Source organism: Onychostoma macrolepis, chromosome 25 (assembly GCF_012432095.1).
Source record: "Onychostoma macrolepis isolate SWU-2019 chromosome 25, ASM1243209v1, whole genome shotgun sequence".
In the NCBI taxonomy this organism is placed as follows: Eukaryota; Metazoa; Chordata; class Actinopteri; order Cypriniformes; family Cyprinidae; genus Onychostoma; species Onychostoma macrolepis.
Window position 1 is genome coordinate 20,909,612 of NC_081179.1, and position 13,863 is coordinate 20,923,474.

The following is a 13,863-nucleotide window of genomic DNA, read 5'->3' on the forward strand; positions in this document are numbered from 1 at the left end:
GGAAAAACAACCCGTGGCAACCGTGTTAAATTAGCCCAGTTCTGCGGGAAAACTGGACTTGGCAACACTGTTCTGTTGTGAGATTATTTAAAAAATGCTAATGCTTCTTGAGGTATTTCTTTCTTTCAATATGGTTTTCAAAACTTTTTGCCAGCAAGGTTTCTGGTTCTCTCTTTTTGAAGTAAATGACGTGACACTTTTTTGTTAAGGATCTATGGGTTTATTCAATTTCAAAACATCTATGCTTAACAATTTATGAATTAAAGTAAATGTAAATGGCTCAGTGAAGAAATGTCAAGGTGGCGATCATAAAGAAAAAGTCTCATTAAAAGACTGAAATATTCACATACAATCCACGCTTTAGTGGAAATTTCGTACTCGCTGACCTAACTTACATAGTCCCAGAACAGACATTTGGGAAAGAAATCAACAACTATTAAACTTTCAAGAAGTCAGTGTACCATCAAAAAGACTAAATACATTATTTTAAAAAAGTTAGTAAAATATCAGTTTTAAAGTATGAAGAATTGTATCTTTTAGTTGATAATTACACTACATGACATTTTTAAAGTCATTAAATTTTATCTTTTCTTGAAAATGGGCTTAATTTAAAAAAGCTGACATTTCAAACTAAATTTTAAAAGATTTTCTTTTTCTTTTTTATTGTCTTTGACATTATTTGTCCCAGAATGTCTTTAAATTCTTTTAAATGGTTTAAAAGAATTACATGTCATACTGTTAATAACTACAACACTGCATAAATACTTTAGTCTGAATGGAAGAAATTAATGTTTTTTCCCCTCATTCTGAGGAACCAAATTACTCTGACCATACGTAAGTTTTCTATTGTCCTCGTGAATTGGCACATCAGAAATAGTATAATAGCGCTCCTATCTCACCTCCACAGGCCCATTCCCCAATATCTCGCCTGTAAATGATTTCCCAATATCAGTCCATCGTCTGTCTCCTGCTTCTCAAAAGTTATATGGCGACACAAAGAGAGTCACTTTCGTGACGTATCGCCCGAGCAGCACCCTTCTTTCCATCTCGCTCATTTCTATATCAACCTTTAGCGTGGCGGGACCCTGAACAGAGTTCACCAGCACCAGCTGCCCCGTGAGTCTGCCCGAGCGCTGGACGGTGAAATGCTGGACTCCCCAGTTCCCCAGCAGGCCGAAGCGCAGCGTGTCACCCAGGATGCGAGCCGCAGACAACCGGAAGAGGATGGTGGGCGTGGACATATTGGACACCACGGACATGAAGTGGAAGTTAATGGAGACCGGGGCCTGGAAACAAGCGTTGTCTCCTTGGATGCAAGGGTTACGGTCACAACGCCTGGGTGGAAGAGAAACCAGAGAGAGACGCTGGAATGCCAGACCAAACGTTAAACCTGAAATTATGTCTTGGAAATATAGCAAGTCCATCTGCACAGAGCAGTAAATCAGAAATTTGGTTTTGGAGCAAATGTGACAATTATAACTCTTGAGGGAAAAGCCCCTTGTCGTAGACTAGAAACATGATCTACGCAAATGTTATCGGAATATTTGGGCGACATATTTTAAGTGCGCATTCTAATTGAACATACTCAAGCCAAACATATACTTGCATCATTAGTGCGTGATGTAAATTTCATCGTCGGCATAGTACGCACACAGACATATGTGCCTTGAATCTTTTTTGCACTAATTAGTTTGTCCACAAGGTGGCAACGTTGGCCCGACCCCTTGTTTCGCAGTCGAAAAAGAAGCAGATATGACGTAACTATGACAAACTACTATTTCAATGCACAACTTTTCCATTGTTTTTCTATGTAAAAATCTGCTAAATGGACATGTTTGACTGTTGCGCTTGTGTTGCATGTCTTTAAAACGCAGAGCTCAAGATAAATTAAGTTAAACGTTTAAAAAACATGTCTCTAGACCTTACTTTTTTTTCTCACTGCCTGCGTTATGTGTAAATGGCCCCCAAGAAATACACACAACTCTAGTTTAAATGTGCACAAAGACATTTTATCGGTGATAACTTCTGGAGAGAAATTGTGCAGACACTACACAAGGATAAAAACTTTCTAGCTTGCATGTAAATCCAAAATCTGTTTTTGCTTTGAAAAATGTGAAACACGGGCAGTGGAATGGGGGGGGGGATAGCAAGGTCAAGACGTGTTTTTTTTTTTTTTTTTTTTAAGTTGAGCGCCTCAATTTTAGAATCGCTTATCATGCGTGATACACTGAAAAAGATGCATGTGCAATGGTCAAAGATTTCCGTCTAACGCGTTTACATACAAAAACAATGAAAAAAAGTGGAAAAATGTGTTCTGTCTGGATGTGTATTTGGCTGTATTCATAATCTAAGCTTTTGCGTCAACTTAAGTATACTTTGGGTTTTAGCATGTTTTGGAGTTACTATTGCATTAACACATCAGTATTGTTATGCTAATGTTCACAATAGCGACTCTTGCGACAATGCTAAGAAGGCAACATACCCACGTTGTGTTTTAAACAAGTTTAACTAAACTTTTAACTACAACTTGATTTCACGATTTGTTGTATTTCGAAATCTGTCAGAATGTCAAATTAAATTGGGCTAGCTAAAATAAACAGATTTTATGCTAATTTTCACAATAGTGACCCCTACGATAGTGACCAATGCTAATAATGCAACATACCAGTGTTGCATTATAAACATGCTTATAAATGCAAACCCTTTTAGCTACATCTGCTTGAGTTGTTGTGTTGCGAAATCTGTTATTGAGCTAGCATAGCTAAAAGAGATTATGTTCACATGTAGATTGTTTCTGTCTTTATGGTAGCCTTCAAATCAATTGATATTAAAAAAAAAAGAAAAAAAAAACTTCCAAAAATTGGTTTTCTGATTTACTCAGGAAGTAGGAGCTTACCTGCTGCACTTGAAGGTGGCATTTTCTGAGATACACATTAATGCAAGTGATTAAGAGCAGATGTGGTGCAGTGGCGTGACTCACAGCGGTGAGGTTTTGCTGTACGTGGCATTACGGATGCGAGGGCAGTCCACATCCACACAGCGATGACCTCCGAATGTATTCACACACCTGCTCAATACTGCAGTTATGGGTCGCTCTCACACACTCATCGATGTCTACAGAAAGCACATGTTAAGAACATTAAGTCGGTGTGTTTTTGAAAATCAAAGGGATAGTTTACCCAAAAATGAAAATTCTACCATTAATTACTCACCCTCATGTCGTTCCAAGATCTTCGTTCATCTTCTGAACACAAATTAAGATATTTTAGATGCATTCCCAGAGCTCTCTGACCCTCCCATAGACAGCAAGGATATTACCACGATCAAGGCTCAGAAATGTAGCAAGGCGATCGTTAAAATAATCCATGTGAAATCAGGGGTTCAACCGTAATTTACGAAGCTACGAGAATAGTTTTTTGTGCGCAATGAAAACAAAAATGACGACTTTATTCAACAATTCATCTCCTTCGTCACCCAATAGCGCCATTTTGGAGAGTATCACATACGTAAACAACGTATGCTGTTCTGTGTCAGCAGCACCGTATGCAGATACGCTGTTTACGCTTTGATCTGCACGTAAAAAACGTATCCGCGTACATATTTCGTTTACTTATGTAATACTCTCCAAAATTGTGCTATAGGGTGACGCGGAGGAGACGAATTGTTGAATAAAGTCGTTATTTTTGCTATCTACATTTCTGAGCCTTGATTGTGTAAGGATCCTTGCTGTCTATGGGAGGGTCTGGGAGCTCTCGGATTTCATCAAAAATATCTTAATTTGTGTTCCGAAGATGAACAAAGGTCTTACGGTTTGGAACAACATGGGAGTGAGCAATTAATGACAATTTTCATTTTTGGGTGAACTATCCCTTTAATTCCTTTTAAGGCTGTGACACACCAAAACGTCAAAGAACTAGTGATAATGAAAACTAGTGAAATGTTGTCACCCACGTCCATGCATCTGGGCCAAAAGGTTGAGCTTGAACACACCATAAAGACTCCAATTAAAGGTACACTAAGTGATTTTTGAAAAATGCTTTTGACCACAGCATCGGACCGAGTCCCAAAACACACTTGTAGCCTGTCAGCAGTAAGGGGGCGTATCTTGTACTGATAGAGAGACGAGAGCGCTCAATTTGAGTGCACAGGATGGATATTAGCAGATCGACTATAGATAGAGAGAGATGGCAGATAAAAAATGAGGAAAATATCAGAGAAACAAAACATTAAAAAGAAGGGTTACGATCAAGCAAGAGGTAGGACCTGTGTAAATATCAGAGCAGCTTTCCAGCGGTGGAGAGAACTCAAGGAGTGGGACGGCCTGCAATCGGACGAGTAAAGTTGATTTTGCTTCGTTTCACACAACTTATCCATGTTGGCTTTTGTTTGAATATGCTTGTGTGTCATCCATCACTCATTGCCATGGTTACGTAGGTACGTTTGGGGCTGAGATTTCAAAATTGGGGCGAAGTCCTGTTGGGCTATGGGCGTGTTTATTTTGGTGCTTTCAAATATCAACATCGTTTGGAAAAAATCGCTGCTGCCGACCAGCAGGTGGCAGTAGACTGTATTGCTCTAAAAATCCTAAACAAAGCAGAGTTAGCTTACCATTCTGTATATGAATCACATTGATTGCTTTTTTTCATTCCAGATGGCCATGTCGTTATGAAAATATATGTGTATTGGAAAGATCAGGGCTGCATTTCCCAAAAGCATCATAAGCCTAAGTTGATAGTAGCTCCATTAGCTACAATATTTCTACAATCAACTTAGGCTTACGATGCTATTGGGAAACGCAGCCCAGGTAAGATGACTTACATTCACTTTCGTTTTTATTTTCGTGAACTTGTTCGCCAAGCCGAACAGCCAATCAGGGGTGCGTTTCCCAAAAGCATCATTAGCCAACTATGGTCACAAGTTCCATCGTTACCAGCATAGTTCAGCGATTCAGTGTTTCCCGAAAACATAGTTCAAACGAACATTTGCAATCAGCGTAGCAAACTTGCGTGGTTGGAACTACAGCTCTCGACCGGTGGTTAGAAGCATAGTTTCTTGTTAGTAAGATATATGGGCTTAAATAAATATGCTCTTGGGCACAACAAGCAAGCTAACATGCAGTACATTAAATGTATTTTTGCGCGTCCATTGTAAGCACCGTTTTTGAAAAATGCGCATGTGCATAAATGCCTAATGGAACATCAAACATCAAAAAAAGCAAAATGACAGGGAACAAAATTATTCCTCCTCCACATGCGTGTTACGTCATTAACAATGGTCCTATGTTGTTGAACTAATGTGGTTCAAACGACGGAGATGCGACCGTGTTCGGGAAACAGTCGTGACTAGCTAGTTCGTTTCCAAAACAATGCATCGTACTATGGTGGTTAATCAGCGAGTTACGTCGTTGTTCGGGAAATGCACCCCAGAATGGTGTGTCTCACTGACTTCCCAACACCGATTCAACATGCTCAATCGTCCAAGAAGCCTCCAATGGGGTCTGACTAATGATGACAGTGCAGACCACACCACAAAAAAACTGAGCTGACAGATGTTCAGCGACAACCCGTCGGCTTGGTGTGTAAATATCGACTTTAATTTGCCCAGATTTTAAGTTATTTTGGTTCATATCTTGGAGAGTCTAGCAAGCATTGTTCTGAAACCTAGTGAACCACTTAACAAAGCAGCATTTTAAAGCTTCATAGGCACCCACTTCTGGGCAAAATCTAAGGCAGCACTGTGTTCCCAGAATGTCTTACAAGGAGCACAGTGAAAGACAATTCTATGCAAGATAGCAAACTTTATAAATTGATATAAAGAAAAATATATAATTATATAACATTTTATTTGAATAAAAAAAGTATCAATAATAGTTTAATACTGTATAATTAAAAACTGACTTTTTAACCCAGTATTTGAGTATTTTACAACTTGAGTATTTTTATTCTTTTTTTAGATTATCTTGCAATTATTTTAGAAGCATTCTGACATTACACTTTATAGTGCACAACAATGACTAGACTCTTTTTTTTAAATCAATGACTTAATACATCAAAAATGTAGTTATAAAACTATACAAAACTGCAAACTTTTTTTTTCAAACAATGTCAATATATACAAATATACAAGTAGTTTGAAAGTGTAGGGAGACTCATTCAGCGTCTTCTCTGATTGGTGGATCTCTCTCAAGGATTATGGCTAGTGCAGTTTTTCATTGGAAATCTGGCATTTACGTTATTTTTATACATTACTGCTAAAAATTGTCTGTATGGAGAATGGGGAAAATGGGATTTGTGCCTACTGTGGTGCTCAACTGTGTTGTGTCTCCTGCATTAGAATTGCTGCTAATGAAGAGCTTTCCACATTATCCAATCAGTAAAGAGGAAGGTTGTAATTAGGATGCTGCCTTAGAAGGCAGGTGCCTATGGAAGCAGACAGGAAGGCAGCTCACTAGATTTACAGATCTTTTGTTGTTTGTTTGAGATGATTCTACAGAACTTTGACAAACCAGCAGGTCATAATGAAGGTTTGATAATGAACGGACCATGGCAGCTCCTGCTATCACGGCCCAGGCTGTAACCGGCGGGACACTCGCAGTGGAAACTTCCTGCTGTATTCACACAGGTGTGCAAACACAGACGGCCAGGTCGAGTTAGACGGAAGAGTTCGCATTCATCAATGTCTGAAACACACACACACACACAATGCTCAATCACATGTGGGTCGTTCTACAACTACAGTGGCATTTGCATCTGAAATCTGTTCAAAAAATGAAACTCATTAATCATACATCAAACCTACCATGCTATATTCATTAATTTCTGTTCTGTCTCATTTCATACATGATCACACTGAATAATTTAGCATTTTAAAAATACATTTAATTGACCATTGGCTGACATTCTCTTTTGTCATTGGTGTTACACCTAATTAAAGGTAATGAGAGTTTGTAACCCCACTGATGAATCACTAGAGTGAATTAGCTTATTTTCATGATTTAGTCAGGTATTATAAAAGCTTGGAAATCTGAAATGCATATAAGATAATAACCGTGCCTATTACATATATGTGACCCTGGACTACAAAACCAGTCATAAGTAGCACGGGTATATTTGTAGCAATGGCCAACAATACATTGTATGGGTCAAAATTATCCATTATTCTTTTATGCCAAAAATTAAGTATTAAGTAAAGATAATGTTCCATGAAGATATTTTGTAAATTTCCTACCGTAAATATATCTAAACTTAATTTTTGATTAGTAATATGCATTGCTAAAGACTTCATTTGGACAACTTTAAAGGTGATTTTCTCAATATTTTGATTTTTTGCACCCTCAGATTCCAGATTTTCAAATAGTTGTATCTCGGCCAAATATTGTCTGATCCTAACAAACCATACATCAATGGAAAGCATATTTATTCAGCTTTCAGATGACGTATAAATCATAAATTTTATATGATTAAGTAAATAATAATTTTTTTAAAGAGTCAAGTGAACTTGACAGGAAAAAACTTGACAGGAAACCCGTTGCCTTAAAGTTATTAAGTTAAGTCATATATATATATATATATATATATATATATATATATATATATATATATATATATATATATATGAAATTGCTGTTTTGTCTGTTTTGACAACAACAAAAAAACTATAAATATCCATATCATGTAAATGTAATTTCGTGGTTCTGTGTAACCGTGAAATTAGTTATTTTTATTTTTAACAATATCTTTATAATATAACATAATTTTAATGATCAAACAGAGGCTGTAAAATGGCAATTTTTTGAAAAAGCTAGTTTTAATTTGGAAAATGCTCATGAAAACTTAATTACAAAACAATTAGATATTAGAGGATATATTGAGGTGTGTGTGTGTGCACGTGTCTCACCTCTGCACAGTGTGCTGTTGTGGCTGGAGATGCTGTAGCCCTGCTCACAGGTGCAGTGGGTGGAGTCCAGAAACTCAATGCAGCGGGACGCTCTCACATGGGTGGAGACGGAGGCAGGAGGATGAGACGGTGAGGAAGAGGATGCTGATATAGAGGCAGATGCATCGTTGTTTACAGTGGTGTCCACAACTGATAGGACAGGAAACAGTACAAGCTTATACAATGTCCTTTGACCTTTTAGACTTTAGTCAGAGCAGATACAATATTTAACCCTTGTGCGTCAATTTAAAAAAGTTACACATTGGTCCATAGTGGACAAAAATGTCCATGTCAAAAAACTGTCATAAAAATTTGAAGCTTGGGAGCACAGAGTTAAGTTTGGTTTTAAAATTTTTATTTTAAAGAAGACCCATGGCAGATTATTGTTGAAGTAAAAAAAGTTTAAAAAGTGAAAAAAAAAAAAGTTATAGAGGTTTAAGTTTATGAAAATGATTTATGAATGATATTTTATATAAAATATATATTTTATGAAACATGTTGAACACTATACCTGCTATAAAATCTAAACAAGTTGTGTTCCAAATTTGAGGTTGATATCTCAAAAAATGAGCTTTCAGTAAGATTTTGTTTGGGTGCAGTACCAAATTCTCCCCATTAGATGCCAGCAAAACTCCGCTGGTGCACACAGTGGTTGGATTTGTGATTTACAGTAGAGTTTTTCTCTCTCAAATAGTACAAGCACACACACAATTTTTTTTCTTTTTATGACACACATATTATGACCACATTCTGACATCTATACCAACACACCCACACAATTATAGCTGCATTATTCATCCAATTGGCTCTATGATATGCAAAAGCAAATAGGAATAAAGCGAGTATTTGCTTTATAGGCCAAACCTGAAAAAATGGCAGCATCTGGTAAAAAAAAAATAATAATTTTGAAGCCTTGCCAACAGAATGAAAGCCTATTAACATAAATTGCATCATTTTTAAATTAAATGGCACTGTGATTAAAAATAGCAGTTTTAATGGGTTTCAATGGGGACATTTTTGTCCTTAAGGACCTGCGAGGAACTATTTTGTGTACCTAGTGCAAAACAGATTTCTTAAAGGAAATGGAAGTGAAATAGTGAAATTCAATTGCAGTTGGCAATAACACAAGCAAAATGATAAAAAAAAAAAAAAACTAAACTGAAAAGGACAAAAATGTACAAAAGGTCACACAAGGGTTAATATGACACAGATGACAGCGAGGTCCTGAGGAAAAGTACAGAGCATTCAGTGTCATACTGATGTATGCTATTATGCATGGTTTGCCAAAAACAGAAATCGACAGCAACACAACAGTACACAATACTGGGCATTTGCACATTTGTGTTTCTTAAAAGAGAAATAAATAGTTGCACTGAGTTGAAGCAACAACTTCCACAGAGGATTAATGAATGATTTACTCAAAAATGCTCAGTTTGTGTTTTATAAATAATTCTTACATAGATTTTAATATGAATAAATTACACAGAAATTCCTTCATCTTTTGTTTGATGAATAATGTGTAAATTGTTACACTGAACTACTATTTGATAATTTATACAAATGTTTTTTTTTTGTTTTTGAATGATTTACACAGAAATTAGTTTGGCTCATGTTTCACAAATGAGGCATACATTTTTACACTGAATTAAATTTGACAATTAATGTCAAAAGGCTTTTTGAAGATTGTTTTATTAATTAAGGCATACAATTTTATTAAGGCACACATGTTGCAATAAATTCAATGTGTGAAGTTTTTTTACAGGCAAATTTACAAAAATTAGTTTGGCAATTTGTGCAATTTGTTATGTTAATTTGAAAGCAACAACAATAAAAGAGGTTTTACTATATACGCAAATTTGTTCGGCTCCTTCGTGTTCCATAAGTTGTTATTTTAAACTGAATGCAACAATTTACGCAAGAGAATTTACAAAGCATTTACACAAATTTGTTAGGCTAGTTTCGTGAGTAAGACGTAATTTGTTCTGTTAATATTAATACAGCTTGTTACACTGAATTAAATGCAACACTGCGTAAGAGATTTGTAAATGATTTACACTGTAAATTTTTTAGTGTATATTTCTTGATGAGTAAATTATTAGAAATTAACATGAATTCAAAAAGTTTATATATAGATGCAACAGTTTATATATTAAATTATTTTATGAACTATTTACATGCAAATTTGTTGAACGAGGCATAAATTGCTACATAGAATAGAATGTGAAAATTTACTTACACGGAAGTGCAAAATTATTTACACAGAAATGCAGTTAATAAAATATGAAATGTACAAAAGAATGGTTTGTATGAAATAATAATGAGAATGGCCATGTTTCGCACCATATTAAATATGTCTACTCGCACTAAAATCTAGACATTTGTCAAACTTGCATACCAAGCAATGATTTCAGAGTCTAGTAATCAAATAAGTCAAAATTTCTCCTGTCACAGATGATAAAGGTTTAAAAAGATAATATCAGACTCATACACTTGCAGGAGGGTTGAGCTCCACTCCAGTTCTGGGAGTCCAGACAGACTCTGGTTTCCGGCCCCATCAGCTGAAACCCAGAGCTGCACAGGAAGTGAACCTCGTGACCAAACTTAAACACATTCCCTAGGATCCGCCCATTAGCCAGCGCTTCAGGTGGAGGACAGTCTGACACTGGAAAAAAGAAATAAAGAACAACACAAGAAGTTCCCAAAAAATAGTTCACCCAAAAATGAAAATGTGCTCACCCTCAGGCCATTCATCATCAGATTTGGATAAATGTAGCATTATATCACTTGCTCACCAATGGATGCTCTGCAGTGAATGGGTGCCGTCAGAATGAGAGTTCAAACAGCTGATAAAAACATCACAATAATCCTCAAGTAATCCACACCACTCCAGTCCATCAATCAATGACTTGTGTTTGCAATGAAAATTTTTTTTATTATTATGACATTTTTAATTTCAAACCGTTGCTTACGGTGAAAATATGAGTCCATAAATCATCACACTGCTTTCTCCAGTGGAAAAAGTCATCTGGACTGAATCAGGAGAGAAATATGCACAGTTTACAAGCCAAAACAGCTCTAAACAAATATGCGGGTGAATTTTGATGTGAGAAGACAACAGGAGATGCATGGACTTTTTCCACAGGAGGAAGCATTATTATGAATTACGGACTCGTATGTTTGCCAAAAGCAACAGTTTAACGTTAAAAAAACCAAATGATGGATTTGTTTCTTACAAGCATGCAGCTTTTGGCTTCTCAAGTCATTAACTGATGGACGAGTGGTGTGGATTACTTGTGGATTATTGTGATGTTTTTATCAGCTGTTTGGACTCTCATTCTGACGGCACCCATTCACTGCAGAGGATCAATTTATGAGTAAGTGATGCAATGCTGCATTTCTCCAAATCTGATGAAGAAACAAACTCATCTACATCTTGGATGACCCGAGGGGGAGTACATTTTAAGCAAATTTTAATTTTGGGATGAACTGTTCCTTTAAGATGAGTGTGAATGACAGTGATGTACTTCATTGTCACGCTCTTGTCTGTATAAACTAGTTTGCTCGTGGCTGTAACAGACTGTGCTGACCTGTGCTCTTGTCTGTGTTGAATTTGTTGTGTTTTACTGTGCTGTTCTGTAACAGGCTGAGTTTCTTGCGGAGGCTCCGCAGACTCTGGAGGAAGGACGTCTCATGGGCAGAGAGAAGCTTTTGGACCTGCCTAAGAGCATTTAGCACTTCCTCTCCGCTCTGACAGTCCTGTGCAATTAAAAAAACATATATTAAACCACTCATAAGAACAAACGAGCGCTGGCTAAAGCACTACGTTTTTTTAGTTAACTAAGATTATTACCTGTAGAACTTTTTATCAGACATTTTAGACAAAATATTATAAGATAAATAATTATTAAAATTTGATAAGTAAAATTAAATACAAGATTTTTAACTTAAATGAAAATGTTACTTTTTTAAGCTGAAATTTTAATTGTTTTCATGTAGGTGCATTTTACAGAAGAATCCAGAGTCCGTTCTATTGTCCAGTACTCTCACAAACAAAGTCCAATGCTATTTCAGAGCTAAATTACACTGTCATTTGGACTGTCCACTGCAAATCTGGTTTAGTCTTGGATTAGATCTTCTCTGTGTTTTGGAAAAAGGCCCATATAAGAGCCTGGTGTTAAAACCAAAGGCAAACACCACAGTGGTTTCTCAGCGTGAAAAACTTTCATATTTGCAGACTAAGCTGAAAGATGTTTTGCAAATGTGAAGCATGTTCATGAAGAGAGCTTAACACAGCATTTATTTTAATTACTAAACTCATTATTATATTAACACAATATTGATGCTCAAATGCCATTTAAAAGACTGAAGAAAAACATGATTTTATGAATAAAGTAAATGCATTATTTTGATTCGGATTTTAGATTTAAAATTTTAATCATTCAGCAATTGACCTTGAAGAACCAGAATAAAATAATAATAATAAAATAATATTATAATATTACTAAAAATATTTTACATAGACCCTGTGGGACCTGTAGCCTACAATATAATAATAGAATAGAATAGAATATAAAAATATTAATGAATACACATTGCAGCATGTGGATAAAGGCACAATAACAAAAAAAATCTCAACACAACAAATACTTTGTAAAAAGTCCCAAAAATAAAGATTATATTTATGTTTATGTATATTGTTTCAAAGTTACTTACTTGCCCCTGAGATGTGAAGAGTTGGCTTGTAAAAATGATCATGAAAAAAACCTTCATCCTTATAATAACAGAACAGAAGTCCTCAAAATCCTCAGTGAATATAGAAAACTTGAGCTCAGTGCTGTTATTCCAGTTTGGTTATGTTCAACTCAGGCAAAAAGTTTGCAGATGCTGTTTGAGTCCAGACTGAGTCGTTGCTTGTTTTGAGGTGGTTTCATCCCGCCCTTCATCTCTCGCGCCCCAAGCACATCAGCGCGCGCGCGCGACTCTGAGAGAAATATAAAGGTGTTTCATAAAATAGGCCTACCAATATCTATACTCTACGAGACCAAATAATTTAACAGGGGAATGTCATTTCCAAAAGAAATTATTATAGGCCTATATACCTTACTCTACCAAAGTCAGAAATATCAAACTAACAATTAATTTTCACTATAGCTTTACAATTACAGCACTGTTGGACACTGTTTGGATACTTTCTAGTTCTCCAATTGCTGAAGGCTATATTTTACATAAACTATATATATATATATATATATATATATATATATATATATATTATAGGCCTATAGCCTACATCAATGATGAAATAACTGATTCAGTTTCCCGAGCTGCTATTTATCTACTGCATAAACCAAATTTTGACTGCACAAATATTTATGTAAGTTTCTATTTTATTTATTCATTTGCTTCGTTTATTAAATAGTTGCAGTTACAGATTCAATTATTGCTATCAAAGCAGTCAAACTTTATATGGTTTCATAGAAACCAGGCGTTCATTAATCATCCAGCTCAAACGTGTTCCCCATTTCTCAGAAATCACAGCTGTCACAGACGACGGCTTTTTAAATCCCAAACCCACCACAGTTTTACCTCATCAGCATTTTACAAGCGTGATTTCTCCCGGTGTTGCTCGTTTCGACGGTGTCTCGACTGGCTGGAGCGCAAAGCTAAAGTTAGTTTTTCATCTGTCATCCTCTCACATTAGCGAGGGGAAACTCAGGGGAATGAATTTAAAGCTCCCTGAATAACGAGAAAAGAACCAGTCAGCTGTATCATGTTAAAACGGAACCGGACAGTTTTATATTAAGTTATCGTTTCATTGATTTTCTTAATAAGGGCGCCTGGAGGAAGTGTGGCGAACGCTAATGAAAGAACAGAGGCTGCTTGAATGCTGAAGCGAGACAGTGATGTATGGGGTCTCAGATGAATTTT

The 13,863-nt window shown here is 36.1% G+C and overlaps 1 protein-coding gene across 1 annotated transcript; it reads right to left on the minus strand.

The window, feature by feature from the left end:
- Window positions 1–115: 115 nt before the first annotated feature.
- si:dkey-234i14.3 (fibulin-7-like) lies at window positions 116–13,779 on the minus strand. Its single transcript, XM_058766334.1, is given in 9 exon segments — window positions 116–1,335; window positions 2,981–3,067; window positions 3,069–3,114; window positions 6,542–6,679; window positions 7,897–8,085; window positions 10,424–10,597; window positions 11,523–11,691; window positions 12,649–12,916; window positions 13,522–13,779. Coding segments are annotated over 8 exon segments (1,221 nt in total). The 5' UTR covers window positions 12,706–12,916; window positions 13,522–13,779; the 3' UTR covers window positions 116–974.
- Window positions 13,780–13,863: the final 84 nt, after the last annotated feature.